This window comes from Pavona decussata, unplaced genomic scaffold, assembly GCF_977016875.1.
Source record: "Pavona decussata unplaced genomic scaffold, jaPavDecu1.1 SCAFFOLD_96, whole genome shotgun sequence".
In the NCBI taxonomy this organism is placed as follows: Eukaryota; Metazoa; Cnidaria; class Anthozoa; order Scleractinia; family Agariciidae; genus Pavona; species Pavona decussata.
The window spans coordinates 1,213,079-1,237,500 of NW_028145513.1; the positions used below are offsets into that span (position 1 = coordinate 1,213,079).

A 24,422-nucleotide genomic window follows, 5' to 3' on the forward strand; every position below is an offset into this window, starting at 1 on the left:
AATAAAGTCAGTGTCAAAAATAATATCTACTTCTCACAGGATGCCTGCATGAACTTCACATTTAAATATTTGGCCACATTTTCTTCTCTCTTTTGACGAAACAATTAGTGCCGACAAAGGGCAGTATATTAATTTTCTGATTGTTATGTAAATGTTATAATGATCTGAACTGGCATGTAATAATCATAACAAATTAAGCTGAGACTGCGTTTTAATTTAATATCCTTTTGGTCTAGCTACTTGGCAAAAGGATATAAAAATTGGCTACTTGAAAGTCCTACTGACATTTGTTGAGAAAAAACGTTAGGGTGAGCATTGTATAATAAGAGGTTAGTTTTTTGATCAACAAACTATGGCAGTAATTTGTGGTTTTGTTTTTTGCCTTTTGCATTTCCTCCTGTGTAGCAAAGGTAAGAGAAGTAACTATTTTTTAAAACTGCATGTCAGTGTTAATCTAATGCTTTTAAAATAATGTGATATAATTCTACGAGACTGTTACGTGGTAACAAGTCATTTGATCAAAGTTACCTTTCTGTTTCGGCTTTAATGTTTATCAAAACAGTAAAGATAAATTCGTTGTCCGGCCGTAGTGCACTTGTAAATGTTTTAAATATTTATGGTGAAATCTTTATAAAATAGACTGCAAGTCGTCATAGCTGAGTGGCCGGTGTCCCTATTGTACAGGAGGTGTTTTTGGTTTCTGGTTTCCACGGGGCCTCGAACTCTGTCAAACTACTATGATACCCGAATAATTAATTATCACCTTGTAATAGCAGATTTTGGAACGTATTACGCGAATTTGATGTCATTTCAAAACCCAAAAATGTTTGTCTCTCAACAGAAAAAAAAATGGTTGTCTAGTTTTGTAGATAAATTTTCACCCCAGTGCAATAAAACTGTCGATTAGTGCTTCTGACCAGGGACAAAGCAGGTAGGATGGATTGAGACTTGAAAAATGTCAGGCTAACGTTTTTCAAGTTCTCGCATTTTCGTTTCCAAATGCGCTAGAACAGATTACGAGTTGTTTCTCTCAAGAATTGAGTTTATTTCTTTTCTTTCGTTGTTCTAGAATTATTTTGTAGCGAAATGAAGGTCTTATTTCACCATTTTAAAGAAAAGAAGTCAAAAATCCCGTGCAACTTCCCCTTTAAGAAATTATGCTGTACGACGCACTAAATTTTGGTTCAAATTTAATAACATTTAAATCGATCATTCCAGTTAATATGTAATAATAGAACAGCCTAAGGCCTTAGATATTTTTCAAAGCACTTGTGCAAAGGCTTGATAAACATTAGACTTGAAGAGGCGGCACATGGATAAACAGCCATTGACAAATTTATAATATTAGAAAAGAGAAAGACGAAAATGAAATATTAACTTTGTCTCAACACCTCATTTTGGACTCAAACAGTTTGAAATCCCTTGAGCAAAAACATTCCGTAAGCAAGAAAGAAACTTTTGCAAAAGAAAAAGAAAAAAACTAGGGCAATTCAATCTGCTCTCAACGCCTTATTGCTTCTTTTGTGTGATGCCTTTAAGTAAGCAACTTTTAAAATAGATTAATTTTGACGCTTAAGTAATTCTTGTGAACATTTTTGTTTGCTGATCAGGTGTCCCAGGAAACGCTTGTCGTTTAGCCCCTTTTTTTTGAGTAGGCGGGCAGGCATACCTTACGACGAGATTCTAGAAACCGGACTTTTCAAGCGTAGCGTTGTAGAATTAGACTGTCTTTTTACAGTATTAAGGTGATAGTAGCAGTAGAGTTATAAACTGGGTGCTGTCAGCATTCGCTAACGGTTTTACGACCTAGAAATACAAAGCATTAGCATTTGTATGTACTTTATTATAAATTCAATTTGCGCTTTACAATTTAAACTGAAGATGACAAAAGAGCTGTCAAAACATGTTTTCAAAAATCAAAACTGTTAACGTTTTTCTCAAACTTTTGACCTGCATGCACTGTACTGCTATCCAGACCTTTTGTTAGATATCCCTGAAATGTCTGAAATGTCTAGTGTGTTTGTATGTAAAACACTGACCAACTTTAAAAAGACTACGATCTTTCGACTTGCAGAAATTGTGTGGGGTTTGCATAATGTCTGTACATTTAAACAACACTGTAAAATCTCTGTTAAAGGGTGTATACTAGGTACTGTAAAAAGGCTTTTACGGGGCACTGTAAAAGCAATACAGTAAGGCTTATACGGGCATTGTAAAATCACTGTGTAAAGGCATGTACGATTCACTGTAAAATATCTGCAAAATGACGTGAGCGAGGTATTGTAAAATCCCTCAGCTGTTACACTGCATTAAAAAAACATTTCATACAACCCCTTTTTTTGCAAACTGATCAAAGGTATGGTCATCTAGGCTTTTCAATCGGTATTTAGTGCCACCAAACAGCTATTTTTCTAATCGAGAAATCTTTCTTGGTAGCGTTTGCTTTTCACACGACTACATCACCGACACGCGGACAAACGACTCGGCGCACATCATATACCGGTGCATACGCCACCACTAGGATGCCAACAGTAACTTGCAATGTGCCTCTTATTGGAAAAGAGGGCAGTTTTGATAGCCCGGCTTTCAAGCCAACGAGTCAACCTTGTTCCATAAGCAAACGATGGATGATCACAGTGCCACAGGGTCACTATGTGGAGATGATCATAGAAAGTATAGATCTTGGTCCACGGGCGTGCTTCCTTGATACATATATAATCATGAGAGATGGGCATTCTCTATCAAGTAACGTGCTTGGGCATTACTGTGGAGGTGATACCAATCCTCAAAACATAAGTTCTAGTGGCAACAAGATGTTAGTGGAGATAAATCGGAGTTGGAGATCGCTTTCAAGTGATTCTTTTAGTCAGGATAGTCCAGGATTTAAAGCTCGCTACGTTGCGAGACAATTAAGCGATGGAGGTTGGTACAATTTTATGTTACCTTCTAATGGAATGAACAGGATGTAGTTTCATTGCTTTGTTCTTACTTGCCTGTAGCCTAATTTGTATTTTAACTGATCATCCACTAAGGGTCACTTCTCTACACTGCTCGGTGTTATTTTCGCGACGGTGCATGGTTTCCATTCTGATGGAAATGTTGCTCTCGCCTGGAGAGTTCCATGGAATTAATACCATACCTGAATGTTCTGGGTCCGGTTGTTCGAAAGCTGATTAACACTAATCCACGATTAAAAGTTAACCAAGGCTTTCATCACGCTGATTAAAAGTGGTTTTTGAAAGCTTATTTTAAACTCGTGCTAAAGAAAAGTCTAAGTTAAAACTGAGGGACAAAAATCTTTGGCAGAACCTTCAATGATTAGTCATTAAAATAAGAATCAAAGTTCACGTTAATCCAGGATTAGTTTAATCGAGCTTTGAACAACTGGGCCCTGGTGTGCAACTGAAGATTTGGCTCTTGTGCCTTTGATCGCACCGAAGTTTCTGATTTTGTACTAATGTGGTATAAAACTGATGAAATCGACAGGGAAGGTGATAGTAGCAAATTAATTGAGGACCAGGGAAAAAAGATGAATCAAAATTTTAATTGAAACAGTTGGTCGAAGATTTGCCAATTGCACTTTGGCAAACTGGTTTGTTTTCTTAGATCTGAATGAACGCAGGTGTTTGGGTAAATGTGAAACTGAAAGAGTGAGACGACTTTTCGTACATGTTCAATCAGCGGAAAAGAAGTCGTTCCACTGTTGCAACAGTTCGTCCAGGAGGACGTTCTTTTCAAATTGAACACAGGTCATAGTCATTTCAGTTCAGTCTGTGCTACAATTTAGTTTGTTTTTCAAGGTAATTGTACGCTTTTTGAACCTGTTAATGAATTCCTAGATTAAGACCATTTTTCATGGCATAACATTCTGTTGTGCAAGGAGGCTTAACTTTTAAGTCTACTGAAATATCAATACCGAAATAAAATGTGAAGAGAGCTGTTGGGTGTTACTTTGGCTATGCTGAAAAATGTGGATGTAACTTTTAAGTGTGTTGGTAAAATTTTGACCTATATTTGTTTAGCAGGTTATAAAACTAATTTTAAATTTCTGTAGTCGCCAGTTATATTTGATGTTGTCTGACCTGAACTGTGAAGCGCCTCTGCCAGGACCCTATGAATCATGGCGCTATAGAACGTATCCATTCTTATTTTTAAATTATGAACTGCAGTGCTACAGGAATGAAAGCGGGAACGGTTCAAAGGTATCTTTCTTCTGTTTAATTTACACAGAAGCTCCTCAATATTCTCTGCGACAACACAATGTAACAATAGCTGATGGATCGGAATCAACTTTGTGGTGCCCAGTTCATGGCTCCCCCGCTCCCCAGATCGTGTGGCTTAAAGATGGACAACTGCTGCAGAACAGCACTAGTGTCATGTACAAACTCTACGCACGGCAAGCAAAGCAAGCAAAAGAAGGACCCTACTTTTGCTCGGCAAAAAACTCGTTTGGATCAACTAAGTTTATAGCACTTCTGGTCAACAAGCAAAGTAAGCTGGAATCTTTATTGGCCGTTTTTATACTTTATGTTTATTCTTTTTTGTTTGGGACAAATTTGGGGAAGACAATGCAGTTTAGCTCACTTATCTGATTATGCAACTCGTAGATCAGCTGTTCTTTTATAGAGACCGGTACAAAACGGTTCACCTAATAATGAAATTATTTCCCAACCTTCGATTACTGGTCCTTTCAAGATGAAGCGAAACCGAAATGTTCGTGTGGGGGAATAATCTTCCTTTTGACCGTCTCAGACGAACGAATCATTAATTAACGCAAAACAAGACCAACTTAACGTCTTTCTCCAATGCTTTGCGAATGTTAATATATTTTGTATATCATTAAAGCTTTTAGGAACGATGAGTACCAAAATAATCTCAATTTTGCACCATTGATTGCACCACGATGAGTGCCAAAATAATCTCAACTTTGCACCATTCAAATGGAAAACCACAAAAATGATCATACTATCTTATAAACAAATTTGACAACATTAACGCTATAAATCACACGGTTTCAAGAATTTGGTCGGATAACATAGGAATTTTAAGTCGACCTTTCATTGCCGGTGGAGTACTTTTAAAACAACTAGCTTCCGAGAGTGCGTTGGATATGAGATTATAGATAGCCAACGAGGCGCGTATTGCCGAGTTGACTGTAATCATCTCAGCTGATATCCAACAAGCGTGAGTGGAATAATTGTTTTAATTTATTAAAAACAATCGAGAAATATTGCTGATCTTGCTGATTTCGCATTGCAAGAACAATCAGAAAAAAAATTATGGTGGCTATTATTTCTCCAGCATGGAGAAATGACGAGCTTTGACCGTGAACTGACTCGCCAGTGAAATCTTCGTCCCGTCCGATTATCTGCTCCTGGGTCAGTCTGAGGATGAGTAGTCACAGTCGCAGTCAATTTGGTCCAGGCTCGATTCCCATCTTTGTTGTTATATGTGAGTTGTTTGTTGTTGGTTTACGTTCTTGCCCCGATACCTTTTTCTCCACGAGGTACTCCGGTTTTCCTCTTTTCCCCAAATTCAACATTTCCAAAGTTATTGTTTTCTTTCAGATTGCTCACAAAAGTGCTACTGTACAATGCTGCAATCACGTCCTTCTTGGATGAAAGTTCAATGCTTCGGACAAAACCTCAACATACCTCCATACGACATCCCACACAAAGCCAAGTACTTGTAAGTCAAACATATCTTTCACATCTTTCAGTAATACTCAAACACGGTTTAGTGCAGTCAGTGCCGTGTCTTCTTTTCTGAAAGCAGTTTCGATCAGTTACAGCTATGACAAGTCGACTTCGACTACCCAAAGTAGTTTACAGTCAACCCAGGTCACACGTGAACGATATTTTTGAAATTTGAACGGAGTTTTGAAATTTACATGTCAGTTTTGAAAATCGCCAACGAGATTTCAGAGTTCCCGATAAATTTCCCTAGCTTATTAACGATATAAAGCTATGAGTTTTTCTTTACATTGCAAAATTGAATGTTTCAAGAATAACAATTGTTTCCCAACTATTTTGAATCTTTTTTTCAAGTTAATGCGTCTTTTTCGGAACGATTTCTAGAGAAATGTCCAACATTCCATTCACACGTCACACATTACAAAGACAAATTCGAATGTTCGTTTCATTCTTGGAAATACTGTTCACGCGTGACCTGGATTGACTGTAATTGGGGAGACTGAATCACGCATAAGCTTTCTAGTTTCTTTACGGTCTCCTCTCCACTTTTTCTTTGTAACTTAGTTTAGACCTTGTTTATTGTTTCTTGTTTGTAATTTCTTTGTCTGGCAAAGAAATTTAAAAAAATGAGTAAGCACAATTCTATTCACGAAATTTTCTGGGTTTCTTGATGCATATACGGTGATCAGGTATAGCTTAGGCCACGAGTTAAAATATCGTTAAAATAAAGGGTTGGATGGAGCATATTGAATTAATACATATAACTAACAACTGGCCAAAATTTGAACTGCAAGTTGAGAAAACCTGTTCCGTTTTCAAGGAGCTAGCGGGGGTCATTGTTTTCCATTGGGTAAGAAACGATCGTAAAATATTGAACCAATCAGATCGAAATTGCAATAGACCGTGGTGAATGTCTACTTATAACCATTATCATATGTTAACTATTCTATAAGCCTTGTGATTGGTTAGTTGCCTTGAGCAACGCTGTCAACCCACCAAAAGTAAAAATATTGCAAATATATTGCTCTTTAACCTTGTTATTTGCATAATAGCATAAACAATTTACCTTGACCTCATGTGTTGATTCCAGATTATGTTATGGAGGTTCTTTGCGCGGAAGTATTCCTGTGGGGTTTTTCAAAAACTTAACAAGTCTACAATACTTGTAAGTACAAAAAGCATGTATCAAAACATCAGTGTACATTTCAGTTTATATGGCGGCAGAACAACTTTATGGTCTGTTATTGTTCCATGAACAGGTCGATAGAGAGGACATCACTACACAATTTGACAGAGAATGTGTTCCTTGGGCTCAAAGAACTTAAGATTCTGTAAGTAAGAAATAAAGCTAATCCTGTGGACATTTAGTTGTATGTTGGCCAAAACAGCTAAAATATTTGACAAAGAACACCTTATTTAAGGGGAAATCACTCTTAGAGTTCTGGGAGGAAATAATGAATAGATTACTCCACGGACGAGTAAACTATAATCAGTTTTTAGCAGTTTCTCCAAAATTCACGGTAGGAACTTTAAAAAATATAGCCAATTTTTTCAAATTGCAATCCATTTCCATCCTAGCCATCTGCGGACAAAAATGATTCATACTTTTTTCTGTGTCCTAGAAGGATTATTTAAATAAACTTGAACCATTATTTTAATGTTCCAATCAATACAAATATGTCTTTTCGCTATTCAAAGTGACACAAAAATTAGGTGACACTGCTCCTTTAAGACCAAAAACGTATGGCTCGATCATACAAATTGCGGACTCTCTGACATTTGTAGTGGAAAGAAGACATCTATATGCACTGGTTTTTGGCTTTGTTTTTGTGCTTTGGAGAAAATTGTTTTAAATTAAATAAAGTATCTTATCTTATCTTATCTTATCTTATCTTATCTTATCTTATCTTATCTTATCTTATCTTATCTTATCTTATCTTATCTTATCTTATCTTATTTTATCTTATCTTATCTTAACATAAACTTAAGTAATATTGCAGCTAGAGAGGCAATCAAATGTTTACATAAGTTAAAAGTAAGCCCATATTGAATAGCCCATTTTACAGGTAGTGACCTGGCCTTTGAGTGTAAGCGAAGATGGAGCTGACTTTGTTCTGGTGTAAACTTCACTTCTTTACATCTGTAACCCATGATGTTCTCATGCTAGCTAGTTTGCATTTTCATTTGAAAACTCAAATGCTCTTATTGTTTCCTCTTTAGGGAGATAAATTATCATTACACTTCTCCACTGTTTGAACTCAAGCCCGGAGCGTTTAACAATTTGTCGTCATTAGAATATTTGTAAGTCATTGTTTATTGAATTTCCTATGTGCTAACAACTAGCCTGCGAAAGGGTTCCTTGATCTCTCTGCGTACGGACTGAGAAATAAGTAACTTGTATGTAACTTACTTGTCCTTTGTATCATCCAAGAACTCTGATTGAGTTTAGGCTTTTCTGTAGTGAAGGGAATATCTTGGAGACGTGAAAACTGCAAAGGACCGCGAACGGTAATGCTGCTAGTTGACGTAGGATCTACAAGACACCTAATCAGCCAAAAATAAACTGTAACGCAAACTGCAAGGCTGATACTACGTGAAAGAGTTGACTTTGCGAGACAACAACCCGACAGAAACCGACAAAACAGGGCTGCAACCGATATATGACACTGATTTATGGCTGCTGCCCTGATTGGTTGCTATATGGCGAAAAGGGCGTGATCATAAGATCTCCATTTTGGTCTGCTTCTAATTAGCTTGTTGCACAGCCTTCCAATGCTTCAACCCGTTCCAACTCATTTGTTTCTTTCTTTCTCTGCCAATCTTCTCCACGTGTTTCTTCGTCTGCTCTTTTTTCTTCTTTCCGCCGGTGTCTAATTCAGCGCTATTCTTCCGTCATCTTTTGGCTCCTTACGTAGAACATGTCCTATACATTCCCATCACTGTGCTTTCACCATGTCCGTAGCTTAGGGCATTCCTGTAGCATTCAAAACTCACTTTTAGTTAGGCTGAATTTAGTACAACAATCATGTTGTTTGAGTAGCTTATGAAGCAGAAAAATTCTCGTCACTAGTTAAACAAAGCGTAAAGTTGAGATAAAATTGGTGTGCAATAGAATAATTTCTTTCGTTTTCAAACAGGGATATGTCAAATAATTATCTAGTAAGACTGGATGGAAATAGTTTTCAAGGAATTTCAAACTTAACATATCTGTAAGTATTCAGCGCTTTTATTCTTCAAAATCCTGTTATATATACACTAGAAAATTAGAAGCAGAAGCATATACTGCCTAATTGTTCAAAACAATATCATTTTGCAAGGTTCCTCTCGTGTTGTCAAAGCTACAGTGTATTAACCTGCTTGCACAAATTATTTCCACATCAATAGCAATGACAACAAAAATTATCACAATAACAACAGTGAATGACACGTACAACAATAATGACAACCACAACATTGACACCAAACAGAAAAATATACAGTTGAAGTGGATCAGTAGTCAAATCAGCAGTAAAACAGGGTAAAACGGATAGATTGTTTGTTTTGTTTCCAGCAGTTACCATATTAATAACTATTGTGATAATCGTGTGAAATCATAATTTTTGCCAAATTAAAAATCTTCTTTACCACAGTTATTCAGGGGTACAGGGTGGAACGCAAGAAATGATAGTCGTGAGAAAACAAAAACAAGAAAACGGATAAAACAAACAAACTGGACAACAATAACAACAACAATAACAAAGGGCAATAAATATTACATTCTTATCAACAAAGTGAGCGATGAAAATTTCATTTATTATGGATGAATGGTCGTAGTAAGACATTTTATCTCCTGGAATTTCTGTGCCGGAAAAAAATGATGCTAGTACATTGAGGCGACATAGATAACCTCAGCGTTCCTTTTCATTTTTTTCTGTGTGTGTGGGTGTGTTAGTTCTTTTAGGAGGAGAGTTAACAAGTTAATCTCGCTTGATTTTTTTTTTAATTTCAGAAACCTTGAAAGGACTCGGCTAAAGGTGGTGTCAGAAGATGCATTGCGGCATTTATCTTCCGTAAAAAAATTGTAAGTAAACGGCCCAGTGGAGTCACTTTTCTCTCAGAATATTAGTGGGTGAGATCTTACAGTGTCTGAAACACACCCAGTTTGAATTTATGTACTTCTTTCACTTCCAATGACAAGAAACAATCACTGAACACATGACTCACCGCTTACCGGTCAAATGATATTGGTATTTAATGACCCACAAGCAATGATAGCATCAGTAAAAATGTTAAACATGGACCCACACAATATATAAAAAGAAACTTGTCCTGACCTTGGTCAGGTCGCCAGTCAATTCACTGTAGATATAAACATCTCATAGTGAGCAGAAAGATTCGATAGAACATTGACGGAATATATTTGAAATTTCAATTCGATTCGGTTAAAACACATTTCCTTTTCACTTCGTCTGCCAACAATAAACGTGACGTTGAATCGGTCACTATGTGGCAATGGTGGGTCAGGAGATTTCCCTTTTATAGTACATGTCCTTGTTTAAACCCCTCTATCCTGCCGTACTCTCTGTTTCATCAAGAGCTGCCTGGCATTAAACGAGACGGTACGACACGGATACAGAGTGAAGTGGCTATGGTATAGGCCCTCATAATATTCCATTTTGTGAAGTCTGGTTGCGTCTGTTCCGTTTTCAATGATATTCTCTAACAAAAGAGTATGCTTTGATGGCAACACGTTCTAGAAATGGGTGCGAATTCTCATGTTATGGTAAAAGTTGACGATGACCTATGACACCGTCTCAAAGAAGTAGAACTCAATTTAAAGCGTGCTTTTGAAAGGCAAGGATTTGAAACGCTGATTTCTTGTCCTTTGGAATTGTATTTAGTACATTGATTTCTTTATAACCAGACTTTATTTTATTCTTGTTGCATAATTGTAAAATGCTGTACTCCTGCTTGGTCCTTCGACCCGGATTCGCATGAGTTAACTTGATTAATCAAGACTTACTCGTAAAACTGAAGAATGCATTTTTAATTTCCTTTTCTTTTTACGACGGAACATCTTATGACAATGAATTTAATAATAATTTTTAACCGAGAAGCTCCACTAACCATGGTCGCTTTCAGACAGAAAAATTGAAAACTAATTAGAAAAGTGACCAAAGCAGCTACAACAAGATAACGATAACAACCATAATAAGAATAATAATGAAAAACACAGCTTTGATAAAGTATTGAAAAGGTATAGGCTGAACATGTCAGAAAAATTAAATAGAATGGAAATATATCAAGACTAAAGTTCTGCTAACCGATATCATTTAATTGTACACCGCTGTATATGTTCTGTTTCAGGGACCTTTCTGGAAATAATTTAGAAGTGCTACCGATGGGGGTGTTTCGAGAGCTCTTTGGATTGCAAAATCTGTAAGTAAAGTAAAGACTACGGTTGTGCCATAAGTGCTTAAACAAGATCAGAAAAACTGACCATGATCCTCGACAGGGCACCCAACGAGAGGATTAAGCAGAATACTTAAAATATTGATAGCTCAAAATTTTGATAGCTCAAAATTTATCGGTTGTCTCACGATTGTGCAGCATTGACGTTTCGGTCGCTTGGTCTTCAGTCAGGCGATGGTGTCGACTGGCTGTTTATCAATATAAGGAGCACCATGGTTGATGGTAATTGGTGCATTTCGATGCTCGCTTGAGGTGTTAGTGATTGGAGGATTTCGATCGTCATCTTTCAGACCACACGCTGTTCCCTCAGGCGTCCGCTGTAGTACTGATCGGCTGTTGTACTATTTGATCGTGGGCACCCACGCTTCAGGAATTTCAATTTCATTATTCCTATTGATGTTGGCGTCAATAAACGTAACCTTGTCCCAGAGCGGATAGTACCCTGTCTCATTAGCATGCTCTGAAACTGCTGAGGTCTGAGTACGATAAAGATGTGTTCCTTAATCCGTTCATGCAGTTCCCCCCCATTTCTCCAGTTTAGGTTTTTCACATTTTTAGAAAATCTTGTGGGTCGACAAGGTCTTTATGTCGCACTCAATGTGATCTAAGTGGCATATTAAACTTAATTTAGCCATACAACCGTATGGCTTGCTGTTGTAAGAAACGACCAAGAGCTTTTGTTACCCCGTTGATATCTGACAGAACCACGGTGGATATTATTTCATACGCATGTTCTTTTCTGGCTGTTTTAATCCTGTTTTTAGTGATTTTCTTCACAAACGAATACGATGAAGACCAGCTGTATAGCGGTCGAAAAGTCGCGATCCTCACCTAGCTATGCTACAAAATCGTGAGAAAAACGATGAATTTTGAACTACAACAATAACTAACACCTTTCATGACACTGAAATGTTCTCTCCCGTGTTCCCAGATCGTTTTGTGGCCTTTTAATGACTTATTTGTGTTAGTTAATACAGTTTGATCGGTTCGGATGCTTTAAGGACGGTGCCTACTATTGTTACTGCGCATACGTTCAGCGCATCGCGAGATACTGAGGTTTCCCATGGTTGGCGCCTTCTAATACGGGAATATTTTTGCGCGGTTTAAAACCTTACGGCGAAAGCAGAACTTACCAAATGACGTTGGTATCTCTAAAGAAAATTGGGGGTAACCATGCATTTTTCAGAGAAAATTAAGCTTCAATTTAGGAAAAAATACCATACATTGCTTTATATTTTGGCACTTTTTAGCGATATTGTTGCTTCATTATCTCTGAAAAATGCGTGGTTACCCCCAATTTCTTTTTGGATTCCAATAGGCCTTGCTAAGATCTGCTTTTCCCTCATAGTCACAAACCGCACAAAAATACTTTGGTATTAGCAGGCACCGTCCTTAACTGAAAATTTAAAGTTTTACGGAATGGAATTTTATTCCCCAGATTAAGAGCTGTTGTTAGCATTACAGAAATGCTAGCTGACTTTTAATTTGTCCTGTTTTTATTTTAGCGACATATTTGCCCCACCGAAAACGAAAGGAATTAGTCTTACACCGAGAAATTTTGAGCCGAAGCAAAACCGAAGAAAACTTGGGATTTTCTTAACAACTAAATTCGAAATTCTAGGCGACTGGCGTCTTTTTAACAGGTATCCACCTGAAAATGAATCGTTGGGTACCTCCTCTTGAAAACAAAATGACATATTTTCAGTTCGTGAATAATGAATTTTACGTTCGTTAGAATCACGCCCCAAATATTTTACATTTAATTTGGTAAATTAAAAACCCCATGAAACGTTGTTCACGATTATAGCTGTTCATGTGAACATTTCTGATTTTCACAGATGTTTGACAAGAACAAATATTTTTTGTTTTCCCATCAATTATTATGTTAAATGGAATTTTCAACATATTAACTAGGTGACTACCTACAAAGGTCCTCGTAAGTAGCGTTTAAAAGACCAGAAACTTTAGAAGTCACTCGTGGCAGCCTGATAAGTTCGATTTCCTTTTTTTTAGTATTTGGTGAAGACTAAATCAGGTAGAAAGACTACTTTTTTCACCACATGTTGTTTGCAGTTTAAACGACATTTATTGACAAGGCTCTCAAAATTTAATTAAAGACGGCTTAAAAATATCTTTTTATTAATAGAATTTCATCGACGGCGTTTTTTTATTATGTCAAGCATTTGGTAAGCTTTAAACTTATATATTTAGTCATTTTAGTCATCAGTTTTTCAAAATCTTTGAGAAAACTGAGTCGGGAACATTTTTTTCATTTGCAATTCAAACTAGATTCTCAAGATTTCTGACTAAGGCAGATCCTCAAAATTATCATGAATTATTGAGTAGCTCTTCAAATCGCTGATTTGGCTTGAAGCCTGGAAATGCATGATTTCGAAATGCAAGTGATGACAAGTCCTACTCAGCAAATCTACTTTAGTGCTGTATTTGACTGCGATAAGCCCAAAGTGAGTTTCTCATGTATGAAAGTCAGACAATCAACGCGATAATGGACATATAAACTACTTTATTCAACACCTGATTATCAACACTTGAATGACAACGCGATTGATTAGCAGGTGGTAAACCGTAAAACCAGCGACTGGTTAATATTCGCACGCAGTCATTGACATATTTACCTCCCGAACGGTCAATAACAAAAGAAAATTAAAGAACGAAAAGGATGAATAACTCCACGCCGGTTCAGCTTATCAACCTAACAGACTGTTCCTCCGATGTTTCCACATCACTAACAGTTGTTCTATCAGCTGTCAGCTTGTTAGCGCTAACAGGGAATGTTCTCGTGTTAATAACATTTATCAAGACTATAAACCTGAGGACAACAAGTTCCAACTACTACATCGTGAACATGGCTGTTTCCGACCTGGTTGGTGTAGTCCTCAACTGGCCGCTCTATGCCACTGAAGGCATGCTCAAATCTGGCGGGAGTCTGATTTCACAGCCTTTTCTCGCTTCGTTGTCTTGTAAGCTGGGTATTTACTCACGGTCACTGTCTTATGTAGTGTCCATCCTGACTTTGGTGCTGATGGCTGTTGACCGATTCATTGCAACCGCACTCCCACTGAATACTGTACACGTGTCTGGAAGGATTCGGAAAACGTTGCTGTTTCTCACGTGGCTTCTTTCAGCTCTCGGTCTCGCCCCGCTTATTGTCCATGTCAAAATCATCGAAGTTAAAAGACAGTCCTTTTGCAGAAATATGATGAGCAAATCGTCGTTGAAAATCTATTACTTCTTTGCTTTTGTTTTATTGTACTGTGCGCCGTTGATTTTAATACTTGTTTTGTATCCTCTCATAATGAAAACTTTACAAAGAACAAGCACACAGTTTCAAAACAGCAACAGAATTACAAGAGGAAAGGCAAAAAGACACAAGCAGGAAAAAAACATAATGAAAATGTTTGCATCAATTGTTTTCGGATTTTTTGTATGCTGGACACCTCACTACGTCTATCTTTTTCTAAAATCGCTCTATCCTGTGGTATTTATTAAGGATAAATGTCTTCTACTAGTGGGTTTGTTTTATTATATATTTCCTTTGCTTAATACAGTGTTAAATCCATTTATTCTGATCACCTTCAGTTCAAGTTATCGTGCAGGTGTCAAGAGATTATGTTCCTGTTTGTTTCTGAGATGTTCCTCCAATCGTATTGCACCAGGAGGTGCTTCCTCGCTGCAGCGGGGACAAAAAAAAGGACACCATTGAAATGAAGTAGACTTCTTTAATAAAAAGATCGTTATATTGTACACCCATAATCAAGTCAACTTAACTCAACTCAACTCACGAACGAACGTTTCAACATAAAAAGAATGTTGTTAGTTCAGGTAAAATCTCTACTTCATAAGCACGAGCTGTCCATGTGATAGCTTTATTATAAGCATTATAAGAGATAATGTCAACAGATATTAAGCTTTATGTATGTGAAGATGTCACGTTGAAAACCTTGTAAAAAATATTTTATCAAAACAATAGAAACAATGGTAATGAGTAATGTCGACGTACTTAAACGAGGCAAGAAACATACGCTATAAGGGTTATAATTAGTAAAGTCAATTAGTCAGTTGTACGTAGAAGGGTGTTTTTGTTCCGAGCTTGAAACAGATATTTAGAGTGCTTCCAACTTACTGAAATTACTTAATGAGAAAGAGCATCTGGTTTAGCAAGTGTCCTTTGTCATACCCGGCATTCTGAGTTTAGAAGTTAAGGAAGCTTTAATTTTAGGTCTTTTTTCAATGAAAATGGCCCTTCTACTAATATCTGTCTTGAATGGGTTATATTAGCCGGGAAACCCTCATTAATTAATTTCTCAGTGCCAGTTACCTGAGAATAGAATGGCCAACAAATCCACAAACTTTCTGAGACTATCTGGTCATAGAACCAAAACAGAATCAGTTAAAGGACCGAGGCATTCTGTAAAAGACTGAGAGCCTTTAGTTACTTGTAAATCTATGTAATTCAGTTCTGTTGATAATGGAACCTTGACCTGTTTCTATTTAACAAGCGAAAAATTTAAAAAAATATGCTTGATATAATTCGTTTTACTTGAACAAAATAAAAAAAACTCCAAGTGACTGGTAGGTGGCAGATACGTCTCCAGGTAACATGAAATCAACTTCAGCTACAAATTAAGAAAAACTGTTAAGGGTGCCATACTAAGACGTAAACAGTACCGCCATAGCCCTATGCAACCTTTTCTTTCAATACAGATTTCTATCAAAACCCATTAACTTTAAACGCCTTATAGTAATAAAGGTCTAGCGACATTAAGTGCGCCGTACTCAACAGACGATTAATCTCTGTTCATTAGGCGAAAATTAACCAAAAAAATAATAAGTGAACTCTTTGTTTCGACAGGTACCAGATACTATTCAGTTGGCAGATAATAATAGGCAAGTGAAAAAAATGATGAAACCGAACAACGTTTCGGAGTTGTCATGACGCCATTATCAAGTTCGAAATAATAACAATAAAGTCAATGTCAGAAATAGTTCACCAAAAATTAACATAATATGAGAATATGTAATTACTTCGAACTTGATAATGGCGTCATGACGACTCCAAAAAATTGTTCGGTTTTATCGTTTATTTTCACTTGCCTATGTATATCTAAACCTTTACTTACAGATAATAATGAATAATAATAATAATAATAATAATAATAATAATAATAATAATAATACTAATAATAATATAAATAATAATAATAACAATATTAATAATAATAATAATAATCATAATCATAATCATAATCATAATAATCATAATAATAATCATAATAATCATAATCATAATAACAATTTATATCGCGCTAATTCCGTTTAGTCCGTTAGCGTTTTACAATAAAATTACGTTTAACATACAATCTTAAGAAAACAAAGTTGTTAAAATTATAAAGTCAAAAGAGATTCCATCACTATATAAGAAATCAATATCAGCCAGCGAGGAAACACGAAACAATCACTGCTGAGTAATTACTTTCCATCGTCTATTTGTAGGGATCTTTCTGGGAACACAATTTCTCAGTTACCCGACTCCATATTCCAGCAGCTAACAGAACTGATATCACTGTAAGTTGTATTCTAATGTTTTTGATACATTGGATGTTTCCGTTATTTTTTCCGCTAACCTACATTTTTTAATTACTTCCCTTGGTTCGCTCAATTGATATGGTGCAATATTGTACAGTACTGAGAGGCTTCAGGCTCCAATCCAGGCCGATCTGTGCTCAACGCCTTGTCTCAGTTCAGACATAGTTAATAAAAGGCAATGGTTATGCAGCTTGACAAACTCCTTTGTTATATGTTTTTGTTAGCGTTTTTGGCCTTGACCGTGCACAAACTACAATAGATTTTGAAATGTGTTGGAGCAACTGACCAATAGCAACGTTCCTGCTAAGATATTCAACTGTGGTGTGAACAGTTAAAACAAAGGATTGTGCACGGTCGCAACCCTTCCAACATAAATTGCAGTACCATTGTTTTCATGGAAAAGTTCCATAACCAGTCCCTCAATTAACTATGGTTCAGATGACAGTGTAATAGGCGGTGATTCTTAAACCGCTGGCCTTCTCTCTTTCCCTTGTCTGCAATAAAACTGTGCGTTGTTGTCAATATATTGAATAATAAAACTGCTTAGTCTTCCCGAATTATCGCCTGATTTTAGCCAACTCGGCCTATCTCTTATAGCCTTGTCGACTATAAGTATTAGATGATACTCCTTGCGATTTTGCAGGATAATTATTAATTACTTGTAAGATGCTTCTTAAAAATAGGTTTTGCAGTAACATTGATTCTGTTTCATTATTTTAATAATTATTTTAACTTGCTTTTTAGTGACCTCTCAGAGAACGAGATCTCTTTGTTTGAGGATCAGTTTGTCTTCAGAACGTTAAGAAAACTGGAAACTCTGTAAGTTGAATGGTTCAGTAATTCTTGTTAATATAATGCATTAGATTTGCGGAGTGGTTTTCCAAATTTTGCATTACGTCATATGACGAGTGAAACTCTCTGAAAAGAGACAAACCAGTAGTTTTGAGCGATTATATTCAAAATGTTTTATAAAGTTCTATCACAAGTAACCCGTCACACTTTAACATGACGTCATAAAGTTTGTTTGCCGTCACTCGAATCATTTTGAAGTTACAAAGGATGGAGATCTTCCAGGAGAGATTCAATATTCTTACGGTCTAAAACAAAACTGAACAATGGCTTTCTCATGATGAATGTCTTTAATTTGTTTTAATGATTTATTTTAGTGACCTTTCTCGTAACAAAATATCCAGTTTACCGCAATCCATCTTCAAGGAGTTAAAGAGCCTTAAAAATCTGTAAGTTTGAATTTTTGTTTTGTCAAAATACTTTTTGTTTTCGTTAACGTTTTTCTTTATCAATACAGCTTATACTTATAGTTTTCTTGATTTTACATGTGTAGCTAGAATCAGTTTGTCTTCAGAACGTTAAGAAAACTGGAAACTCTGTATGTTGAATTGTTCAGTAGTTCTTGTTAAAATAATGCATTAGATTTGCAGAGTGGTTTTCCAAATTTTCCATTACGTCATATGACAAGTGAAAATCTCTGAAAAGAGACAAAAGATTAATTTTGAGCGATCATATTCAAAATGCTTTATAATGTTCTATCACATGTAACCGGTCGCACTTTAACATGACGTCACAAGGTTTCTTTGCTGTCACTCTAATCATTTTGAAGATACAAAGGAGAGTCTAAAACAAAACTGAACAATGGCTTTCTCATGATGAATGTCTTTTGTTTTCATGATTTATTTTAGTGACCTTTCTCGTAACAAAATATCCAGTTTACCTCAATCCATCTTCAAGGAGTTAAAGAGCCTTAAAGTTCTGTGAGTTTGAATTTTTGTTTTGTCAAGATACTTTCTTTGTTTGTTTTCTTTATTAATATAGCTTATACTTATAGTCTGAGAATCTTAACTCAGTCATGATTTTTAAAACTCGTATTTTAGAATTCTATAGATCGCAAGCTTTTTAATTAATTTTAAAGTTAGTGGCTGTATTTACGCTTTTTAGGTTTTTTAGGTCCTTTTCTTTTTTGCAGGCCCCCCTATTAATATCAGCATTTTATGCGGAGGAGGTCACCCTGGTTAAATGACATTTTTTATTAAATAGTTTTCTTGATTTTACATAGTTTAAGGGGGAGTTACACCTGAACGCCATTTTTCCGCCACTTGACATGGCTTTAATGGAAATATCTCGTTCGCTTTTTAAGCAATCCAAAAACCCTATCATCATGTCGTGAATCTGTGTTGTGGGGTATTTTGTGAATGTTTAGGTGATTTTTGGGTATATTTGGGAGGAGTAGTTATTCCAGAAAGATTGGTAAAATTAAGAGAAATAAGAAATATTAAAGATTTAGTGAAGTTTTAAAATTGGAATTTGTAGTTAATAATTAATAGAAGGATACCAAGTTAGTCCACTAGCAACTTGGGGTGCTCTTGCGTGGGTATCAACTGTCTGTTAGTGTTCCAAAAAAATCATTTTCTTTCCTCTATCCCTTCTTAAAAATTCTTCAAATTTCAGTCAAATTTAGGTGGAATGCCCCCTTAAAGCTGTAAATTTATCCTTTTTCAAGGTATTTGAACAACAACGAGATTACGTCTCTTTATGCTGACATATTTCTTGGACTCAACAGCCTGGAGAAGTTGTGAGTGTAACCTAACATTTAAGTAGCAGATAGCATCTTATAATTATGGTCCTTTTTTAGTTGAGAAAAATGATTTACTTATGAAGAGACAAAGGCACCAAACGAGAACATTCACACAAAATTGATAAACTGTTTTTCCTTCATTCTCACTTCATTTTAGGCCTATTAACAGCTAAAATTTGTGCAAGGTAAAACGGTTTCATCTGTGTTTAAACTGTCAAACAAATTTATGAATTTATGAGCAGCTGTTGGCTTTCTGAAAATACCAGCTGGCCTTTATTCGCTGCTTTTACCACGTATTTGCACTTCCGAAAACAGAAGGATTAGTCACGATTAATTTTAGCGTTGCAACAGTTTGAGGTGACCTTTCGCTAAAGGAAGTGCTAGCCAAGTTTTTTCTTCACAATTTAAGACAACAGGGACCAAAAATATGTAAAGTGTTTTAGTGTTTTGTACACACAACAAAATATTGCCGTTGGTGAGTTGTCTACAGTGGTAATCAATAAATTATACAGTTAAAAATCTCGGTATAATAAATGGTCTACAATAAAAATAATATATCACATGTATAATACAAACAGACACAAATTCAGTCTACAACAGCCTCGTTCCCCAATTCAACAGCTTTGTTCTCAGGGTATCTCCTCTTCACGCTCCCTGGGACGTGAAGAGAAGAGACCCTAGGAACGAGGTTGCATGCTCAAGGTAGTGGTCCATCTCCTAGCTCCGCCACTGAGTTATTGCGAAGTTTTAACCCTTGTGTTATTCCTAAGATTTTTCTTCGTCGTTTTCAGGATTTTAATCTATAATTGAACAATTTAAGCTATAAGGATAACCCAAATAGCATGCCTAGCTTAAACGGTTAATATTTTGATTATCCGTGGATATTTGTCTTGCCATACAGATATCTACAGGGAAACTTAATCAAAAAGCTACCTATAAACGTGTTCAAGGACCTCCACAAGCTAGACATCTTGTAAGTTATGGTAAAAACGTGTGTGTGTGAGTTTGTCTTTTCAAGAGCAGGGGCGTAGCCAGGATTTCTAGGAGGGAGGGTTCCAAATTGGTTCCAACGAAAACGGTTGGTCTAAAATCCTTACATTACGTAGGTACAAGACTTTGGCGTTTACGCTACGCAAACAGAAGACGCCTTGGTTGCCGTTGAGCGAACGTGTTTATCACTTCCTCGATATTTATGTTTCGGTGGTAATTGATGTTCATCGACGCCAGCCCAGACTCTCGCTCACTTGACATGGTCGACCTCAGGTATGTTTTTAACCTTCGTAGTTTACTGAATGAACGCTCACATTCAGCTGACGTTATCGGCAACGTGCACAAAATGCGGATCAAGGTGTGGATGTTAGGAAAGAACTCTCGATCGCTTGCTGCAAGTATCTGAACTGCACTGGTGGGAAGGTGGGCATCCTCAGTGCTGCACCACTTTCTCTTCCATCGCAGAAGCTCAACATCAACGACATGGGGAGAAGGCAGGTCGTTCTCATAAAACTCCAGCGCTGCTTCAATGTCAGGATTTCTGTCTGCGACGGCTACCAGCTCAGGCAGAAGATTAAAGAGGCTGGACAAGACAGCATCATTAGCAGGATTGAAGTATGTTTTCATCTTTGATTGTAGATGGTCTAGAAGGGGAATTGCAACTGCCCTCTTATAGTAATCAGATGGTGTCTGGGCTGGTACATTGTCGCGATGCTGCTGCTGATTGGTCCGGCGCGGGATGGAAGGCACAACACCTACATTTGCCGCGGTAGTGACCGCCAGATCAAACCACTCGGTCCAGATGTCTTCGATGTTGTCTTGGATGTCCTGGAGATCGTCCGTGACATTATTACTGTTAGTGTACGCCTCGTAGACATCTAGATCTCTCTTCTGAAGTTTTACACTTAGGGGTTTCAGGACGGAAAGGCATTTCATTGCCGTCAACAAGGTGATTATAAAAGAAAAACTTGAAATGGCGTTCGCAAGTCCGCTCTTTATTCTTGGTGTCTGTGTCCCAGCTCCATGCTGCGTCGCCATATTGGTCAGCAAATAGACGTTCATTTGCCATTACCTCAAGCGCTCGCATAATATACTGTTAAAAATGGGAGAGGGGGGGGGGGGGTCCTTGACCCGAGAGGGGGGTTCCGGAACCCCTGGAACCCTCCCCTGGCTACGCCCCTGAAGAGACATGGTCTTTTTGCTTATTATAAACAATGTATATTTTGTAGGAGGCACTTTTTTTAGTCAGTGACACAGCCATATTTGGAAAAAGAAAATCCGAGTTCTCCCGACAGGAGTCGAACCTAAGACATTCCCACTACTAGTTTGAATGCTCTACCTCTGAGCTACAGGAGACTCGTGGGAGCTAATAACAGAAGCCATTGAAATAGGATTTTGTGACAAACATCTTTCATCGTGCTAGGATTTAATTGTACTCGAAAAAAGAAAATCTAAGTTCTCCCAACAGGAGTCGAACCTTAGTCACTAGGCTCAAAACATAACATCTTGTTACATGTAACCACAGAACCTTTTAATGACTTAGTTTAACCATTTATTCCAGTGCCATCCCTCATCTCGGTAATTTAAGGCTCCGGTGTTGATTCACACTGTTATATGTTCATTTTTTTTTTTTTTGTAGAAACTTAGACAGCTTCTCCTTGTGCTGCTATGCTACTAGGGTTCTCGCAACTGTCAACTGTCAATACCCATTTTCGGAGCGAGACTCGTTTTCAAGCTGCAACCGCATGATCGAGGCCCCAGGCCCCAGGAAGATCATTTGGCTGCTCGGTATCCTTGCCGTGCTTGGTAACCTGGCAGTGATTGCCTGGCGTCTAATTAGACGTGACGACCACCCGGTTCAAACCTGTCTTTTGACAAACCTCGCGGTTTCTGACTTCCTCATGGGAGTTTATCTGATGATAATCGCCATTCAAGACCAAATATGGGCAGGTAATGCTATGGTAACATTTGCCAAAGGATTACTGATTTTCTTAACGAATGAACAAGAAGATTAACTTAGCTCATTTGAAAGCTCTGGGAATTAGTATGCTCTTTTAACAGTAGTTATGCGATATTGGGAACCTTGAATCACTTCACACCAGCAAGGACTGGTATAGCATGTTGAATGTATCCAAATATGAGTGCTATTTTCTGTAGCCAGTCGATCTGCCTCAGATACTTGGTAAAAACATCCAGAAAGAACGTAATCACTGCTGGCTGCTATGTCGTAAATTTGAATCCAAATGCTCGGGATAGAAGCTGTGGGTCTGTTTAGTTGTAGATCGTAGAGAGATGTCAAAATGTGGTAAGAACATCATGGCCACAAGAGTCCTAACATCAGTGACAGTCGCCTACGGCTCGCGTGCCACTTCTTGTTGTCATCACAATTTGATATTATCTGTGATTTATACGTGAACACCCCACAGAAAAATGGAATCTATTTTTTTAAGTAACCGATGATTATGGAAGATCCATTGAAATATATTTTCAAAATAATACAGATCAGTTCTGTTCCTAAAGGAAGTAGCCCTGGGAAATACTGTCCAATCACAACAGACGCAGACAACATAATGAACCAATCACAATTCACAACAAATACACGCAAAGTGGTGATAAGTGGGAGAAAATAACTCAGGTTTGGTTTTACTTCGAGTGCGCATGCACGGTTGAGAAAGTGGCACACAGTGAGCTCAAACAAAGGCAAACGCGAATAATTTTCGTCACGTAATTGAAAACTAGTCTAATCACTAAAACCTTTTTTTAGACATGCTTTTAATTTGTTACCTCATTAGTTTAGAGTTTAAATCTTTATAAATATTTATTCATTATTAAGCTCTACCTCTGTAGTTTAACATTAGTTAATTGTTTATATTAATTTTTATTCCTGAAAAGCACATTTGATCATGCTTACATGGAATTTGCGCTATACAATTTTTATTATTATTTATATACTTAAAACGATTCACTTCCAGGAGCTTATTTCAGCTTTGACCTAACATGGCGGTCAGGAGCTCTCTGTAAGCTGGCTGGAGCTCTGTCGGTGCTGTCGAGCGAGGTCTCGGTACTAATGCTGACTGTTATCACCGCTGACCGGTTGATCAGTATCGTCTTCACATTCAGCTGTCGTCGTTTGACGTTAAAGGTTACTTACTTCATTTGCGCAGTGGTTTGGGTCTGTGGAGCTATCATCGCCGCTGTACCAACAAATGATAGCCCGTACTTTTACAACGAGGACAGAAGATATGGATTTTATGGTATGTTGGAAAGAGCCCCTCAATTCAATTTAAACGAACCTGTGAATTTGAGCAATACCTCTTGTCGGGAAGAGAAGTTATTCGTTTGCGTATTTTGAATATTTGTTTTTTGCCAGATACCTTACGAAAGTCTGAAATAAATTAACATTAACTCGTCGAAAATACAATCTAATTTTAAATTTCGTTGGAAAACATGGAAATGATATTTCTGTGTCGGACAAAAAAGAATTTGATCATCGCCTATTTTTCATTTTAAAATTCCCGGACGCCGCCATCTTGGATTTCATGACGTAATATGGTTGCTCTATTGTTTCACACAAAAGAACCTTTGTCTACTAACAATAGCGGCAACCATATGACGTCATAAAATCCAACATGGCGGCGCCCTGGAAATTTTAAATCGAAAACAGGCGATAATCATATGTAACTTTTAGCACACTTGAATGTCACTTCTACTTTTTAAACTAAAATTTAGAACTATTTCCGACAATTTACCGTCAATTTGTTGTCGGAGTGGAGGTTCCCTTCAAAAAGTGATTTGCCCTTGCATATAAGCAAGATTTAGTGCTTAAAATGTAAGTTTTCGTAATTTTAAGGTGCTCTTTACACCGCTCGAGTCAATACTGATGCCCGCCATCTCAAGTCTATGCATTATGGATTCTGAGCTTTTATTGAAATTTATCGGGTATTTCCCGGACTACCTTTTGGCATTGTCGCGTACGCTTTTACGCTTTTTTGGACAACTTTTGTCGAAACAGCTGTATACTAAAGTTCAAATTTTAATTTGTCGTGTGCCTTGTGTATTCCTATCCCCCACGATCTACTTGCGAGTGCTGG

The 24,422-nt window shown here is 37.1% G+C and overlaps 2 protein-coding genes and 1 long non-coding RNA gene across 4 annotated transcripts in view; 2 read left to right on the forward strand and 1 right to left on the reverse strand.

The window, feature by feature from the left end:
- LOC146472855 (uncharacterized) overlaps positions 1–24,422 on the reverse strand; it is a 117,889-nt gene that overhangs the window by 93,120 nt on the left and 347 nt on the right. The window contains exon 1 of the long non-coding RNA XR_014866505.1: positions 24,284–24,422. This exon is cut by the window's right edge and continues 347 nt beyond it. This is a non-coding gene — a long non-coding RNA (uncharacterized LOC146472855). The remainder of the gene's footprint in view (positions 1–24,283) is intronic.
- LOC146472865 (uncharacterized) overlaps positions 295–24,422 on the forward strand; it is a 97,656-nt gene continuing 73,528 nt past the window's right edge. The window contains exons 1-18 of one of the 2 annotated variants that reach the window (XM_085119100.1): positions 295–410; positions 2,437–2,922; positions 4,231–4,491; positions 5,568–5,688; positions 6,784–6,858; positions 6,953–7,024; positions 7,914–7,994; positions 8,831–8,902; positions 9,682–9,753; positions 11,040–11,111; positions 16,659–16,730; positions 17,496–17,570; positions 17,918–17,989; positions 18,449–18,520; positions 19,267–19,338; positions 20,243–20,314; positions 21,971–22,281; positions 23,304–23,585. In XM_085119100.1, the coding sequence (XP_084975226.1) occupies positions 353–410; positions 2,437–2,922; positions 4,231–4,491; positions 5,568–5,688; positions 6,784–6,858; positions 6,953–7,024; positions 7,914–7,994; positions 8,831–8,902; positions 9,682–9,753; positions 11,040–11,111; positions 16,659–16,730; positions 17,496–17,570; positions 17,918–17,989; positions 18,449–18,520; positions 19,267–19,338; positions 20,243–20,314; positions 21,971–22,281; positions 23,304–23,585 (2,398 nt within the window). In that variant the 5' untranslated portion in view covers positions 295–352. The remainder of the gene's footprint in view (positions 411–2,436; positions 2,923–4,230; positions 4,492–5,567; positions 5,689–6,783; positions 6,859–6,952; positions 7,025–7,913; positions 7,995–8,830; positions 8,903–9,681; positions 9,754–11,039; positions 11,112–16,658; positions 16,731–17,495; positions 17,571–17,917; positions 17,990–18,448; positions 18,521–19,266; positions 19,339–20,242; positions 20,315–21,970; positions 22,282–23,303; positions 23,586–24,422) is intronic. The other variant, XM_085119099.1, reaches the window with a different exon arrangement.
- LOC146472866 (neuropeptides capa receptor-like) lies at positions 13,415–16,139 on the forward strand. Its single transcript, XM_085119113.1, has one exon. The coding sequence runs from the start codon at positions 13,825–13,827 to the stop codon at positions 14,866–14,868; it is 1,044 nt and encodes a 347-aa protein (XP_084975239.1). The 5' UTR covers positions 13,415–13,824; the 3' UTR covers positions 14,869–16,139.

What these genes read in the sequence shown, in the direction of transcription:
- LOC146472866 (XM_085119113.1), top strand. Translation starts at nt 13,825, where the DNA reads ATGAATAACTCCACGCCGGTTCAGCTTATCAACCTAACAGACTGTTCC.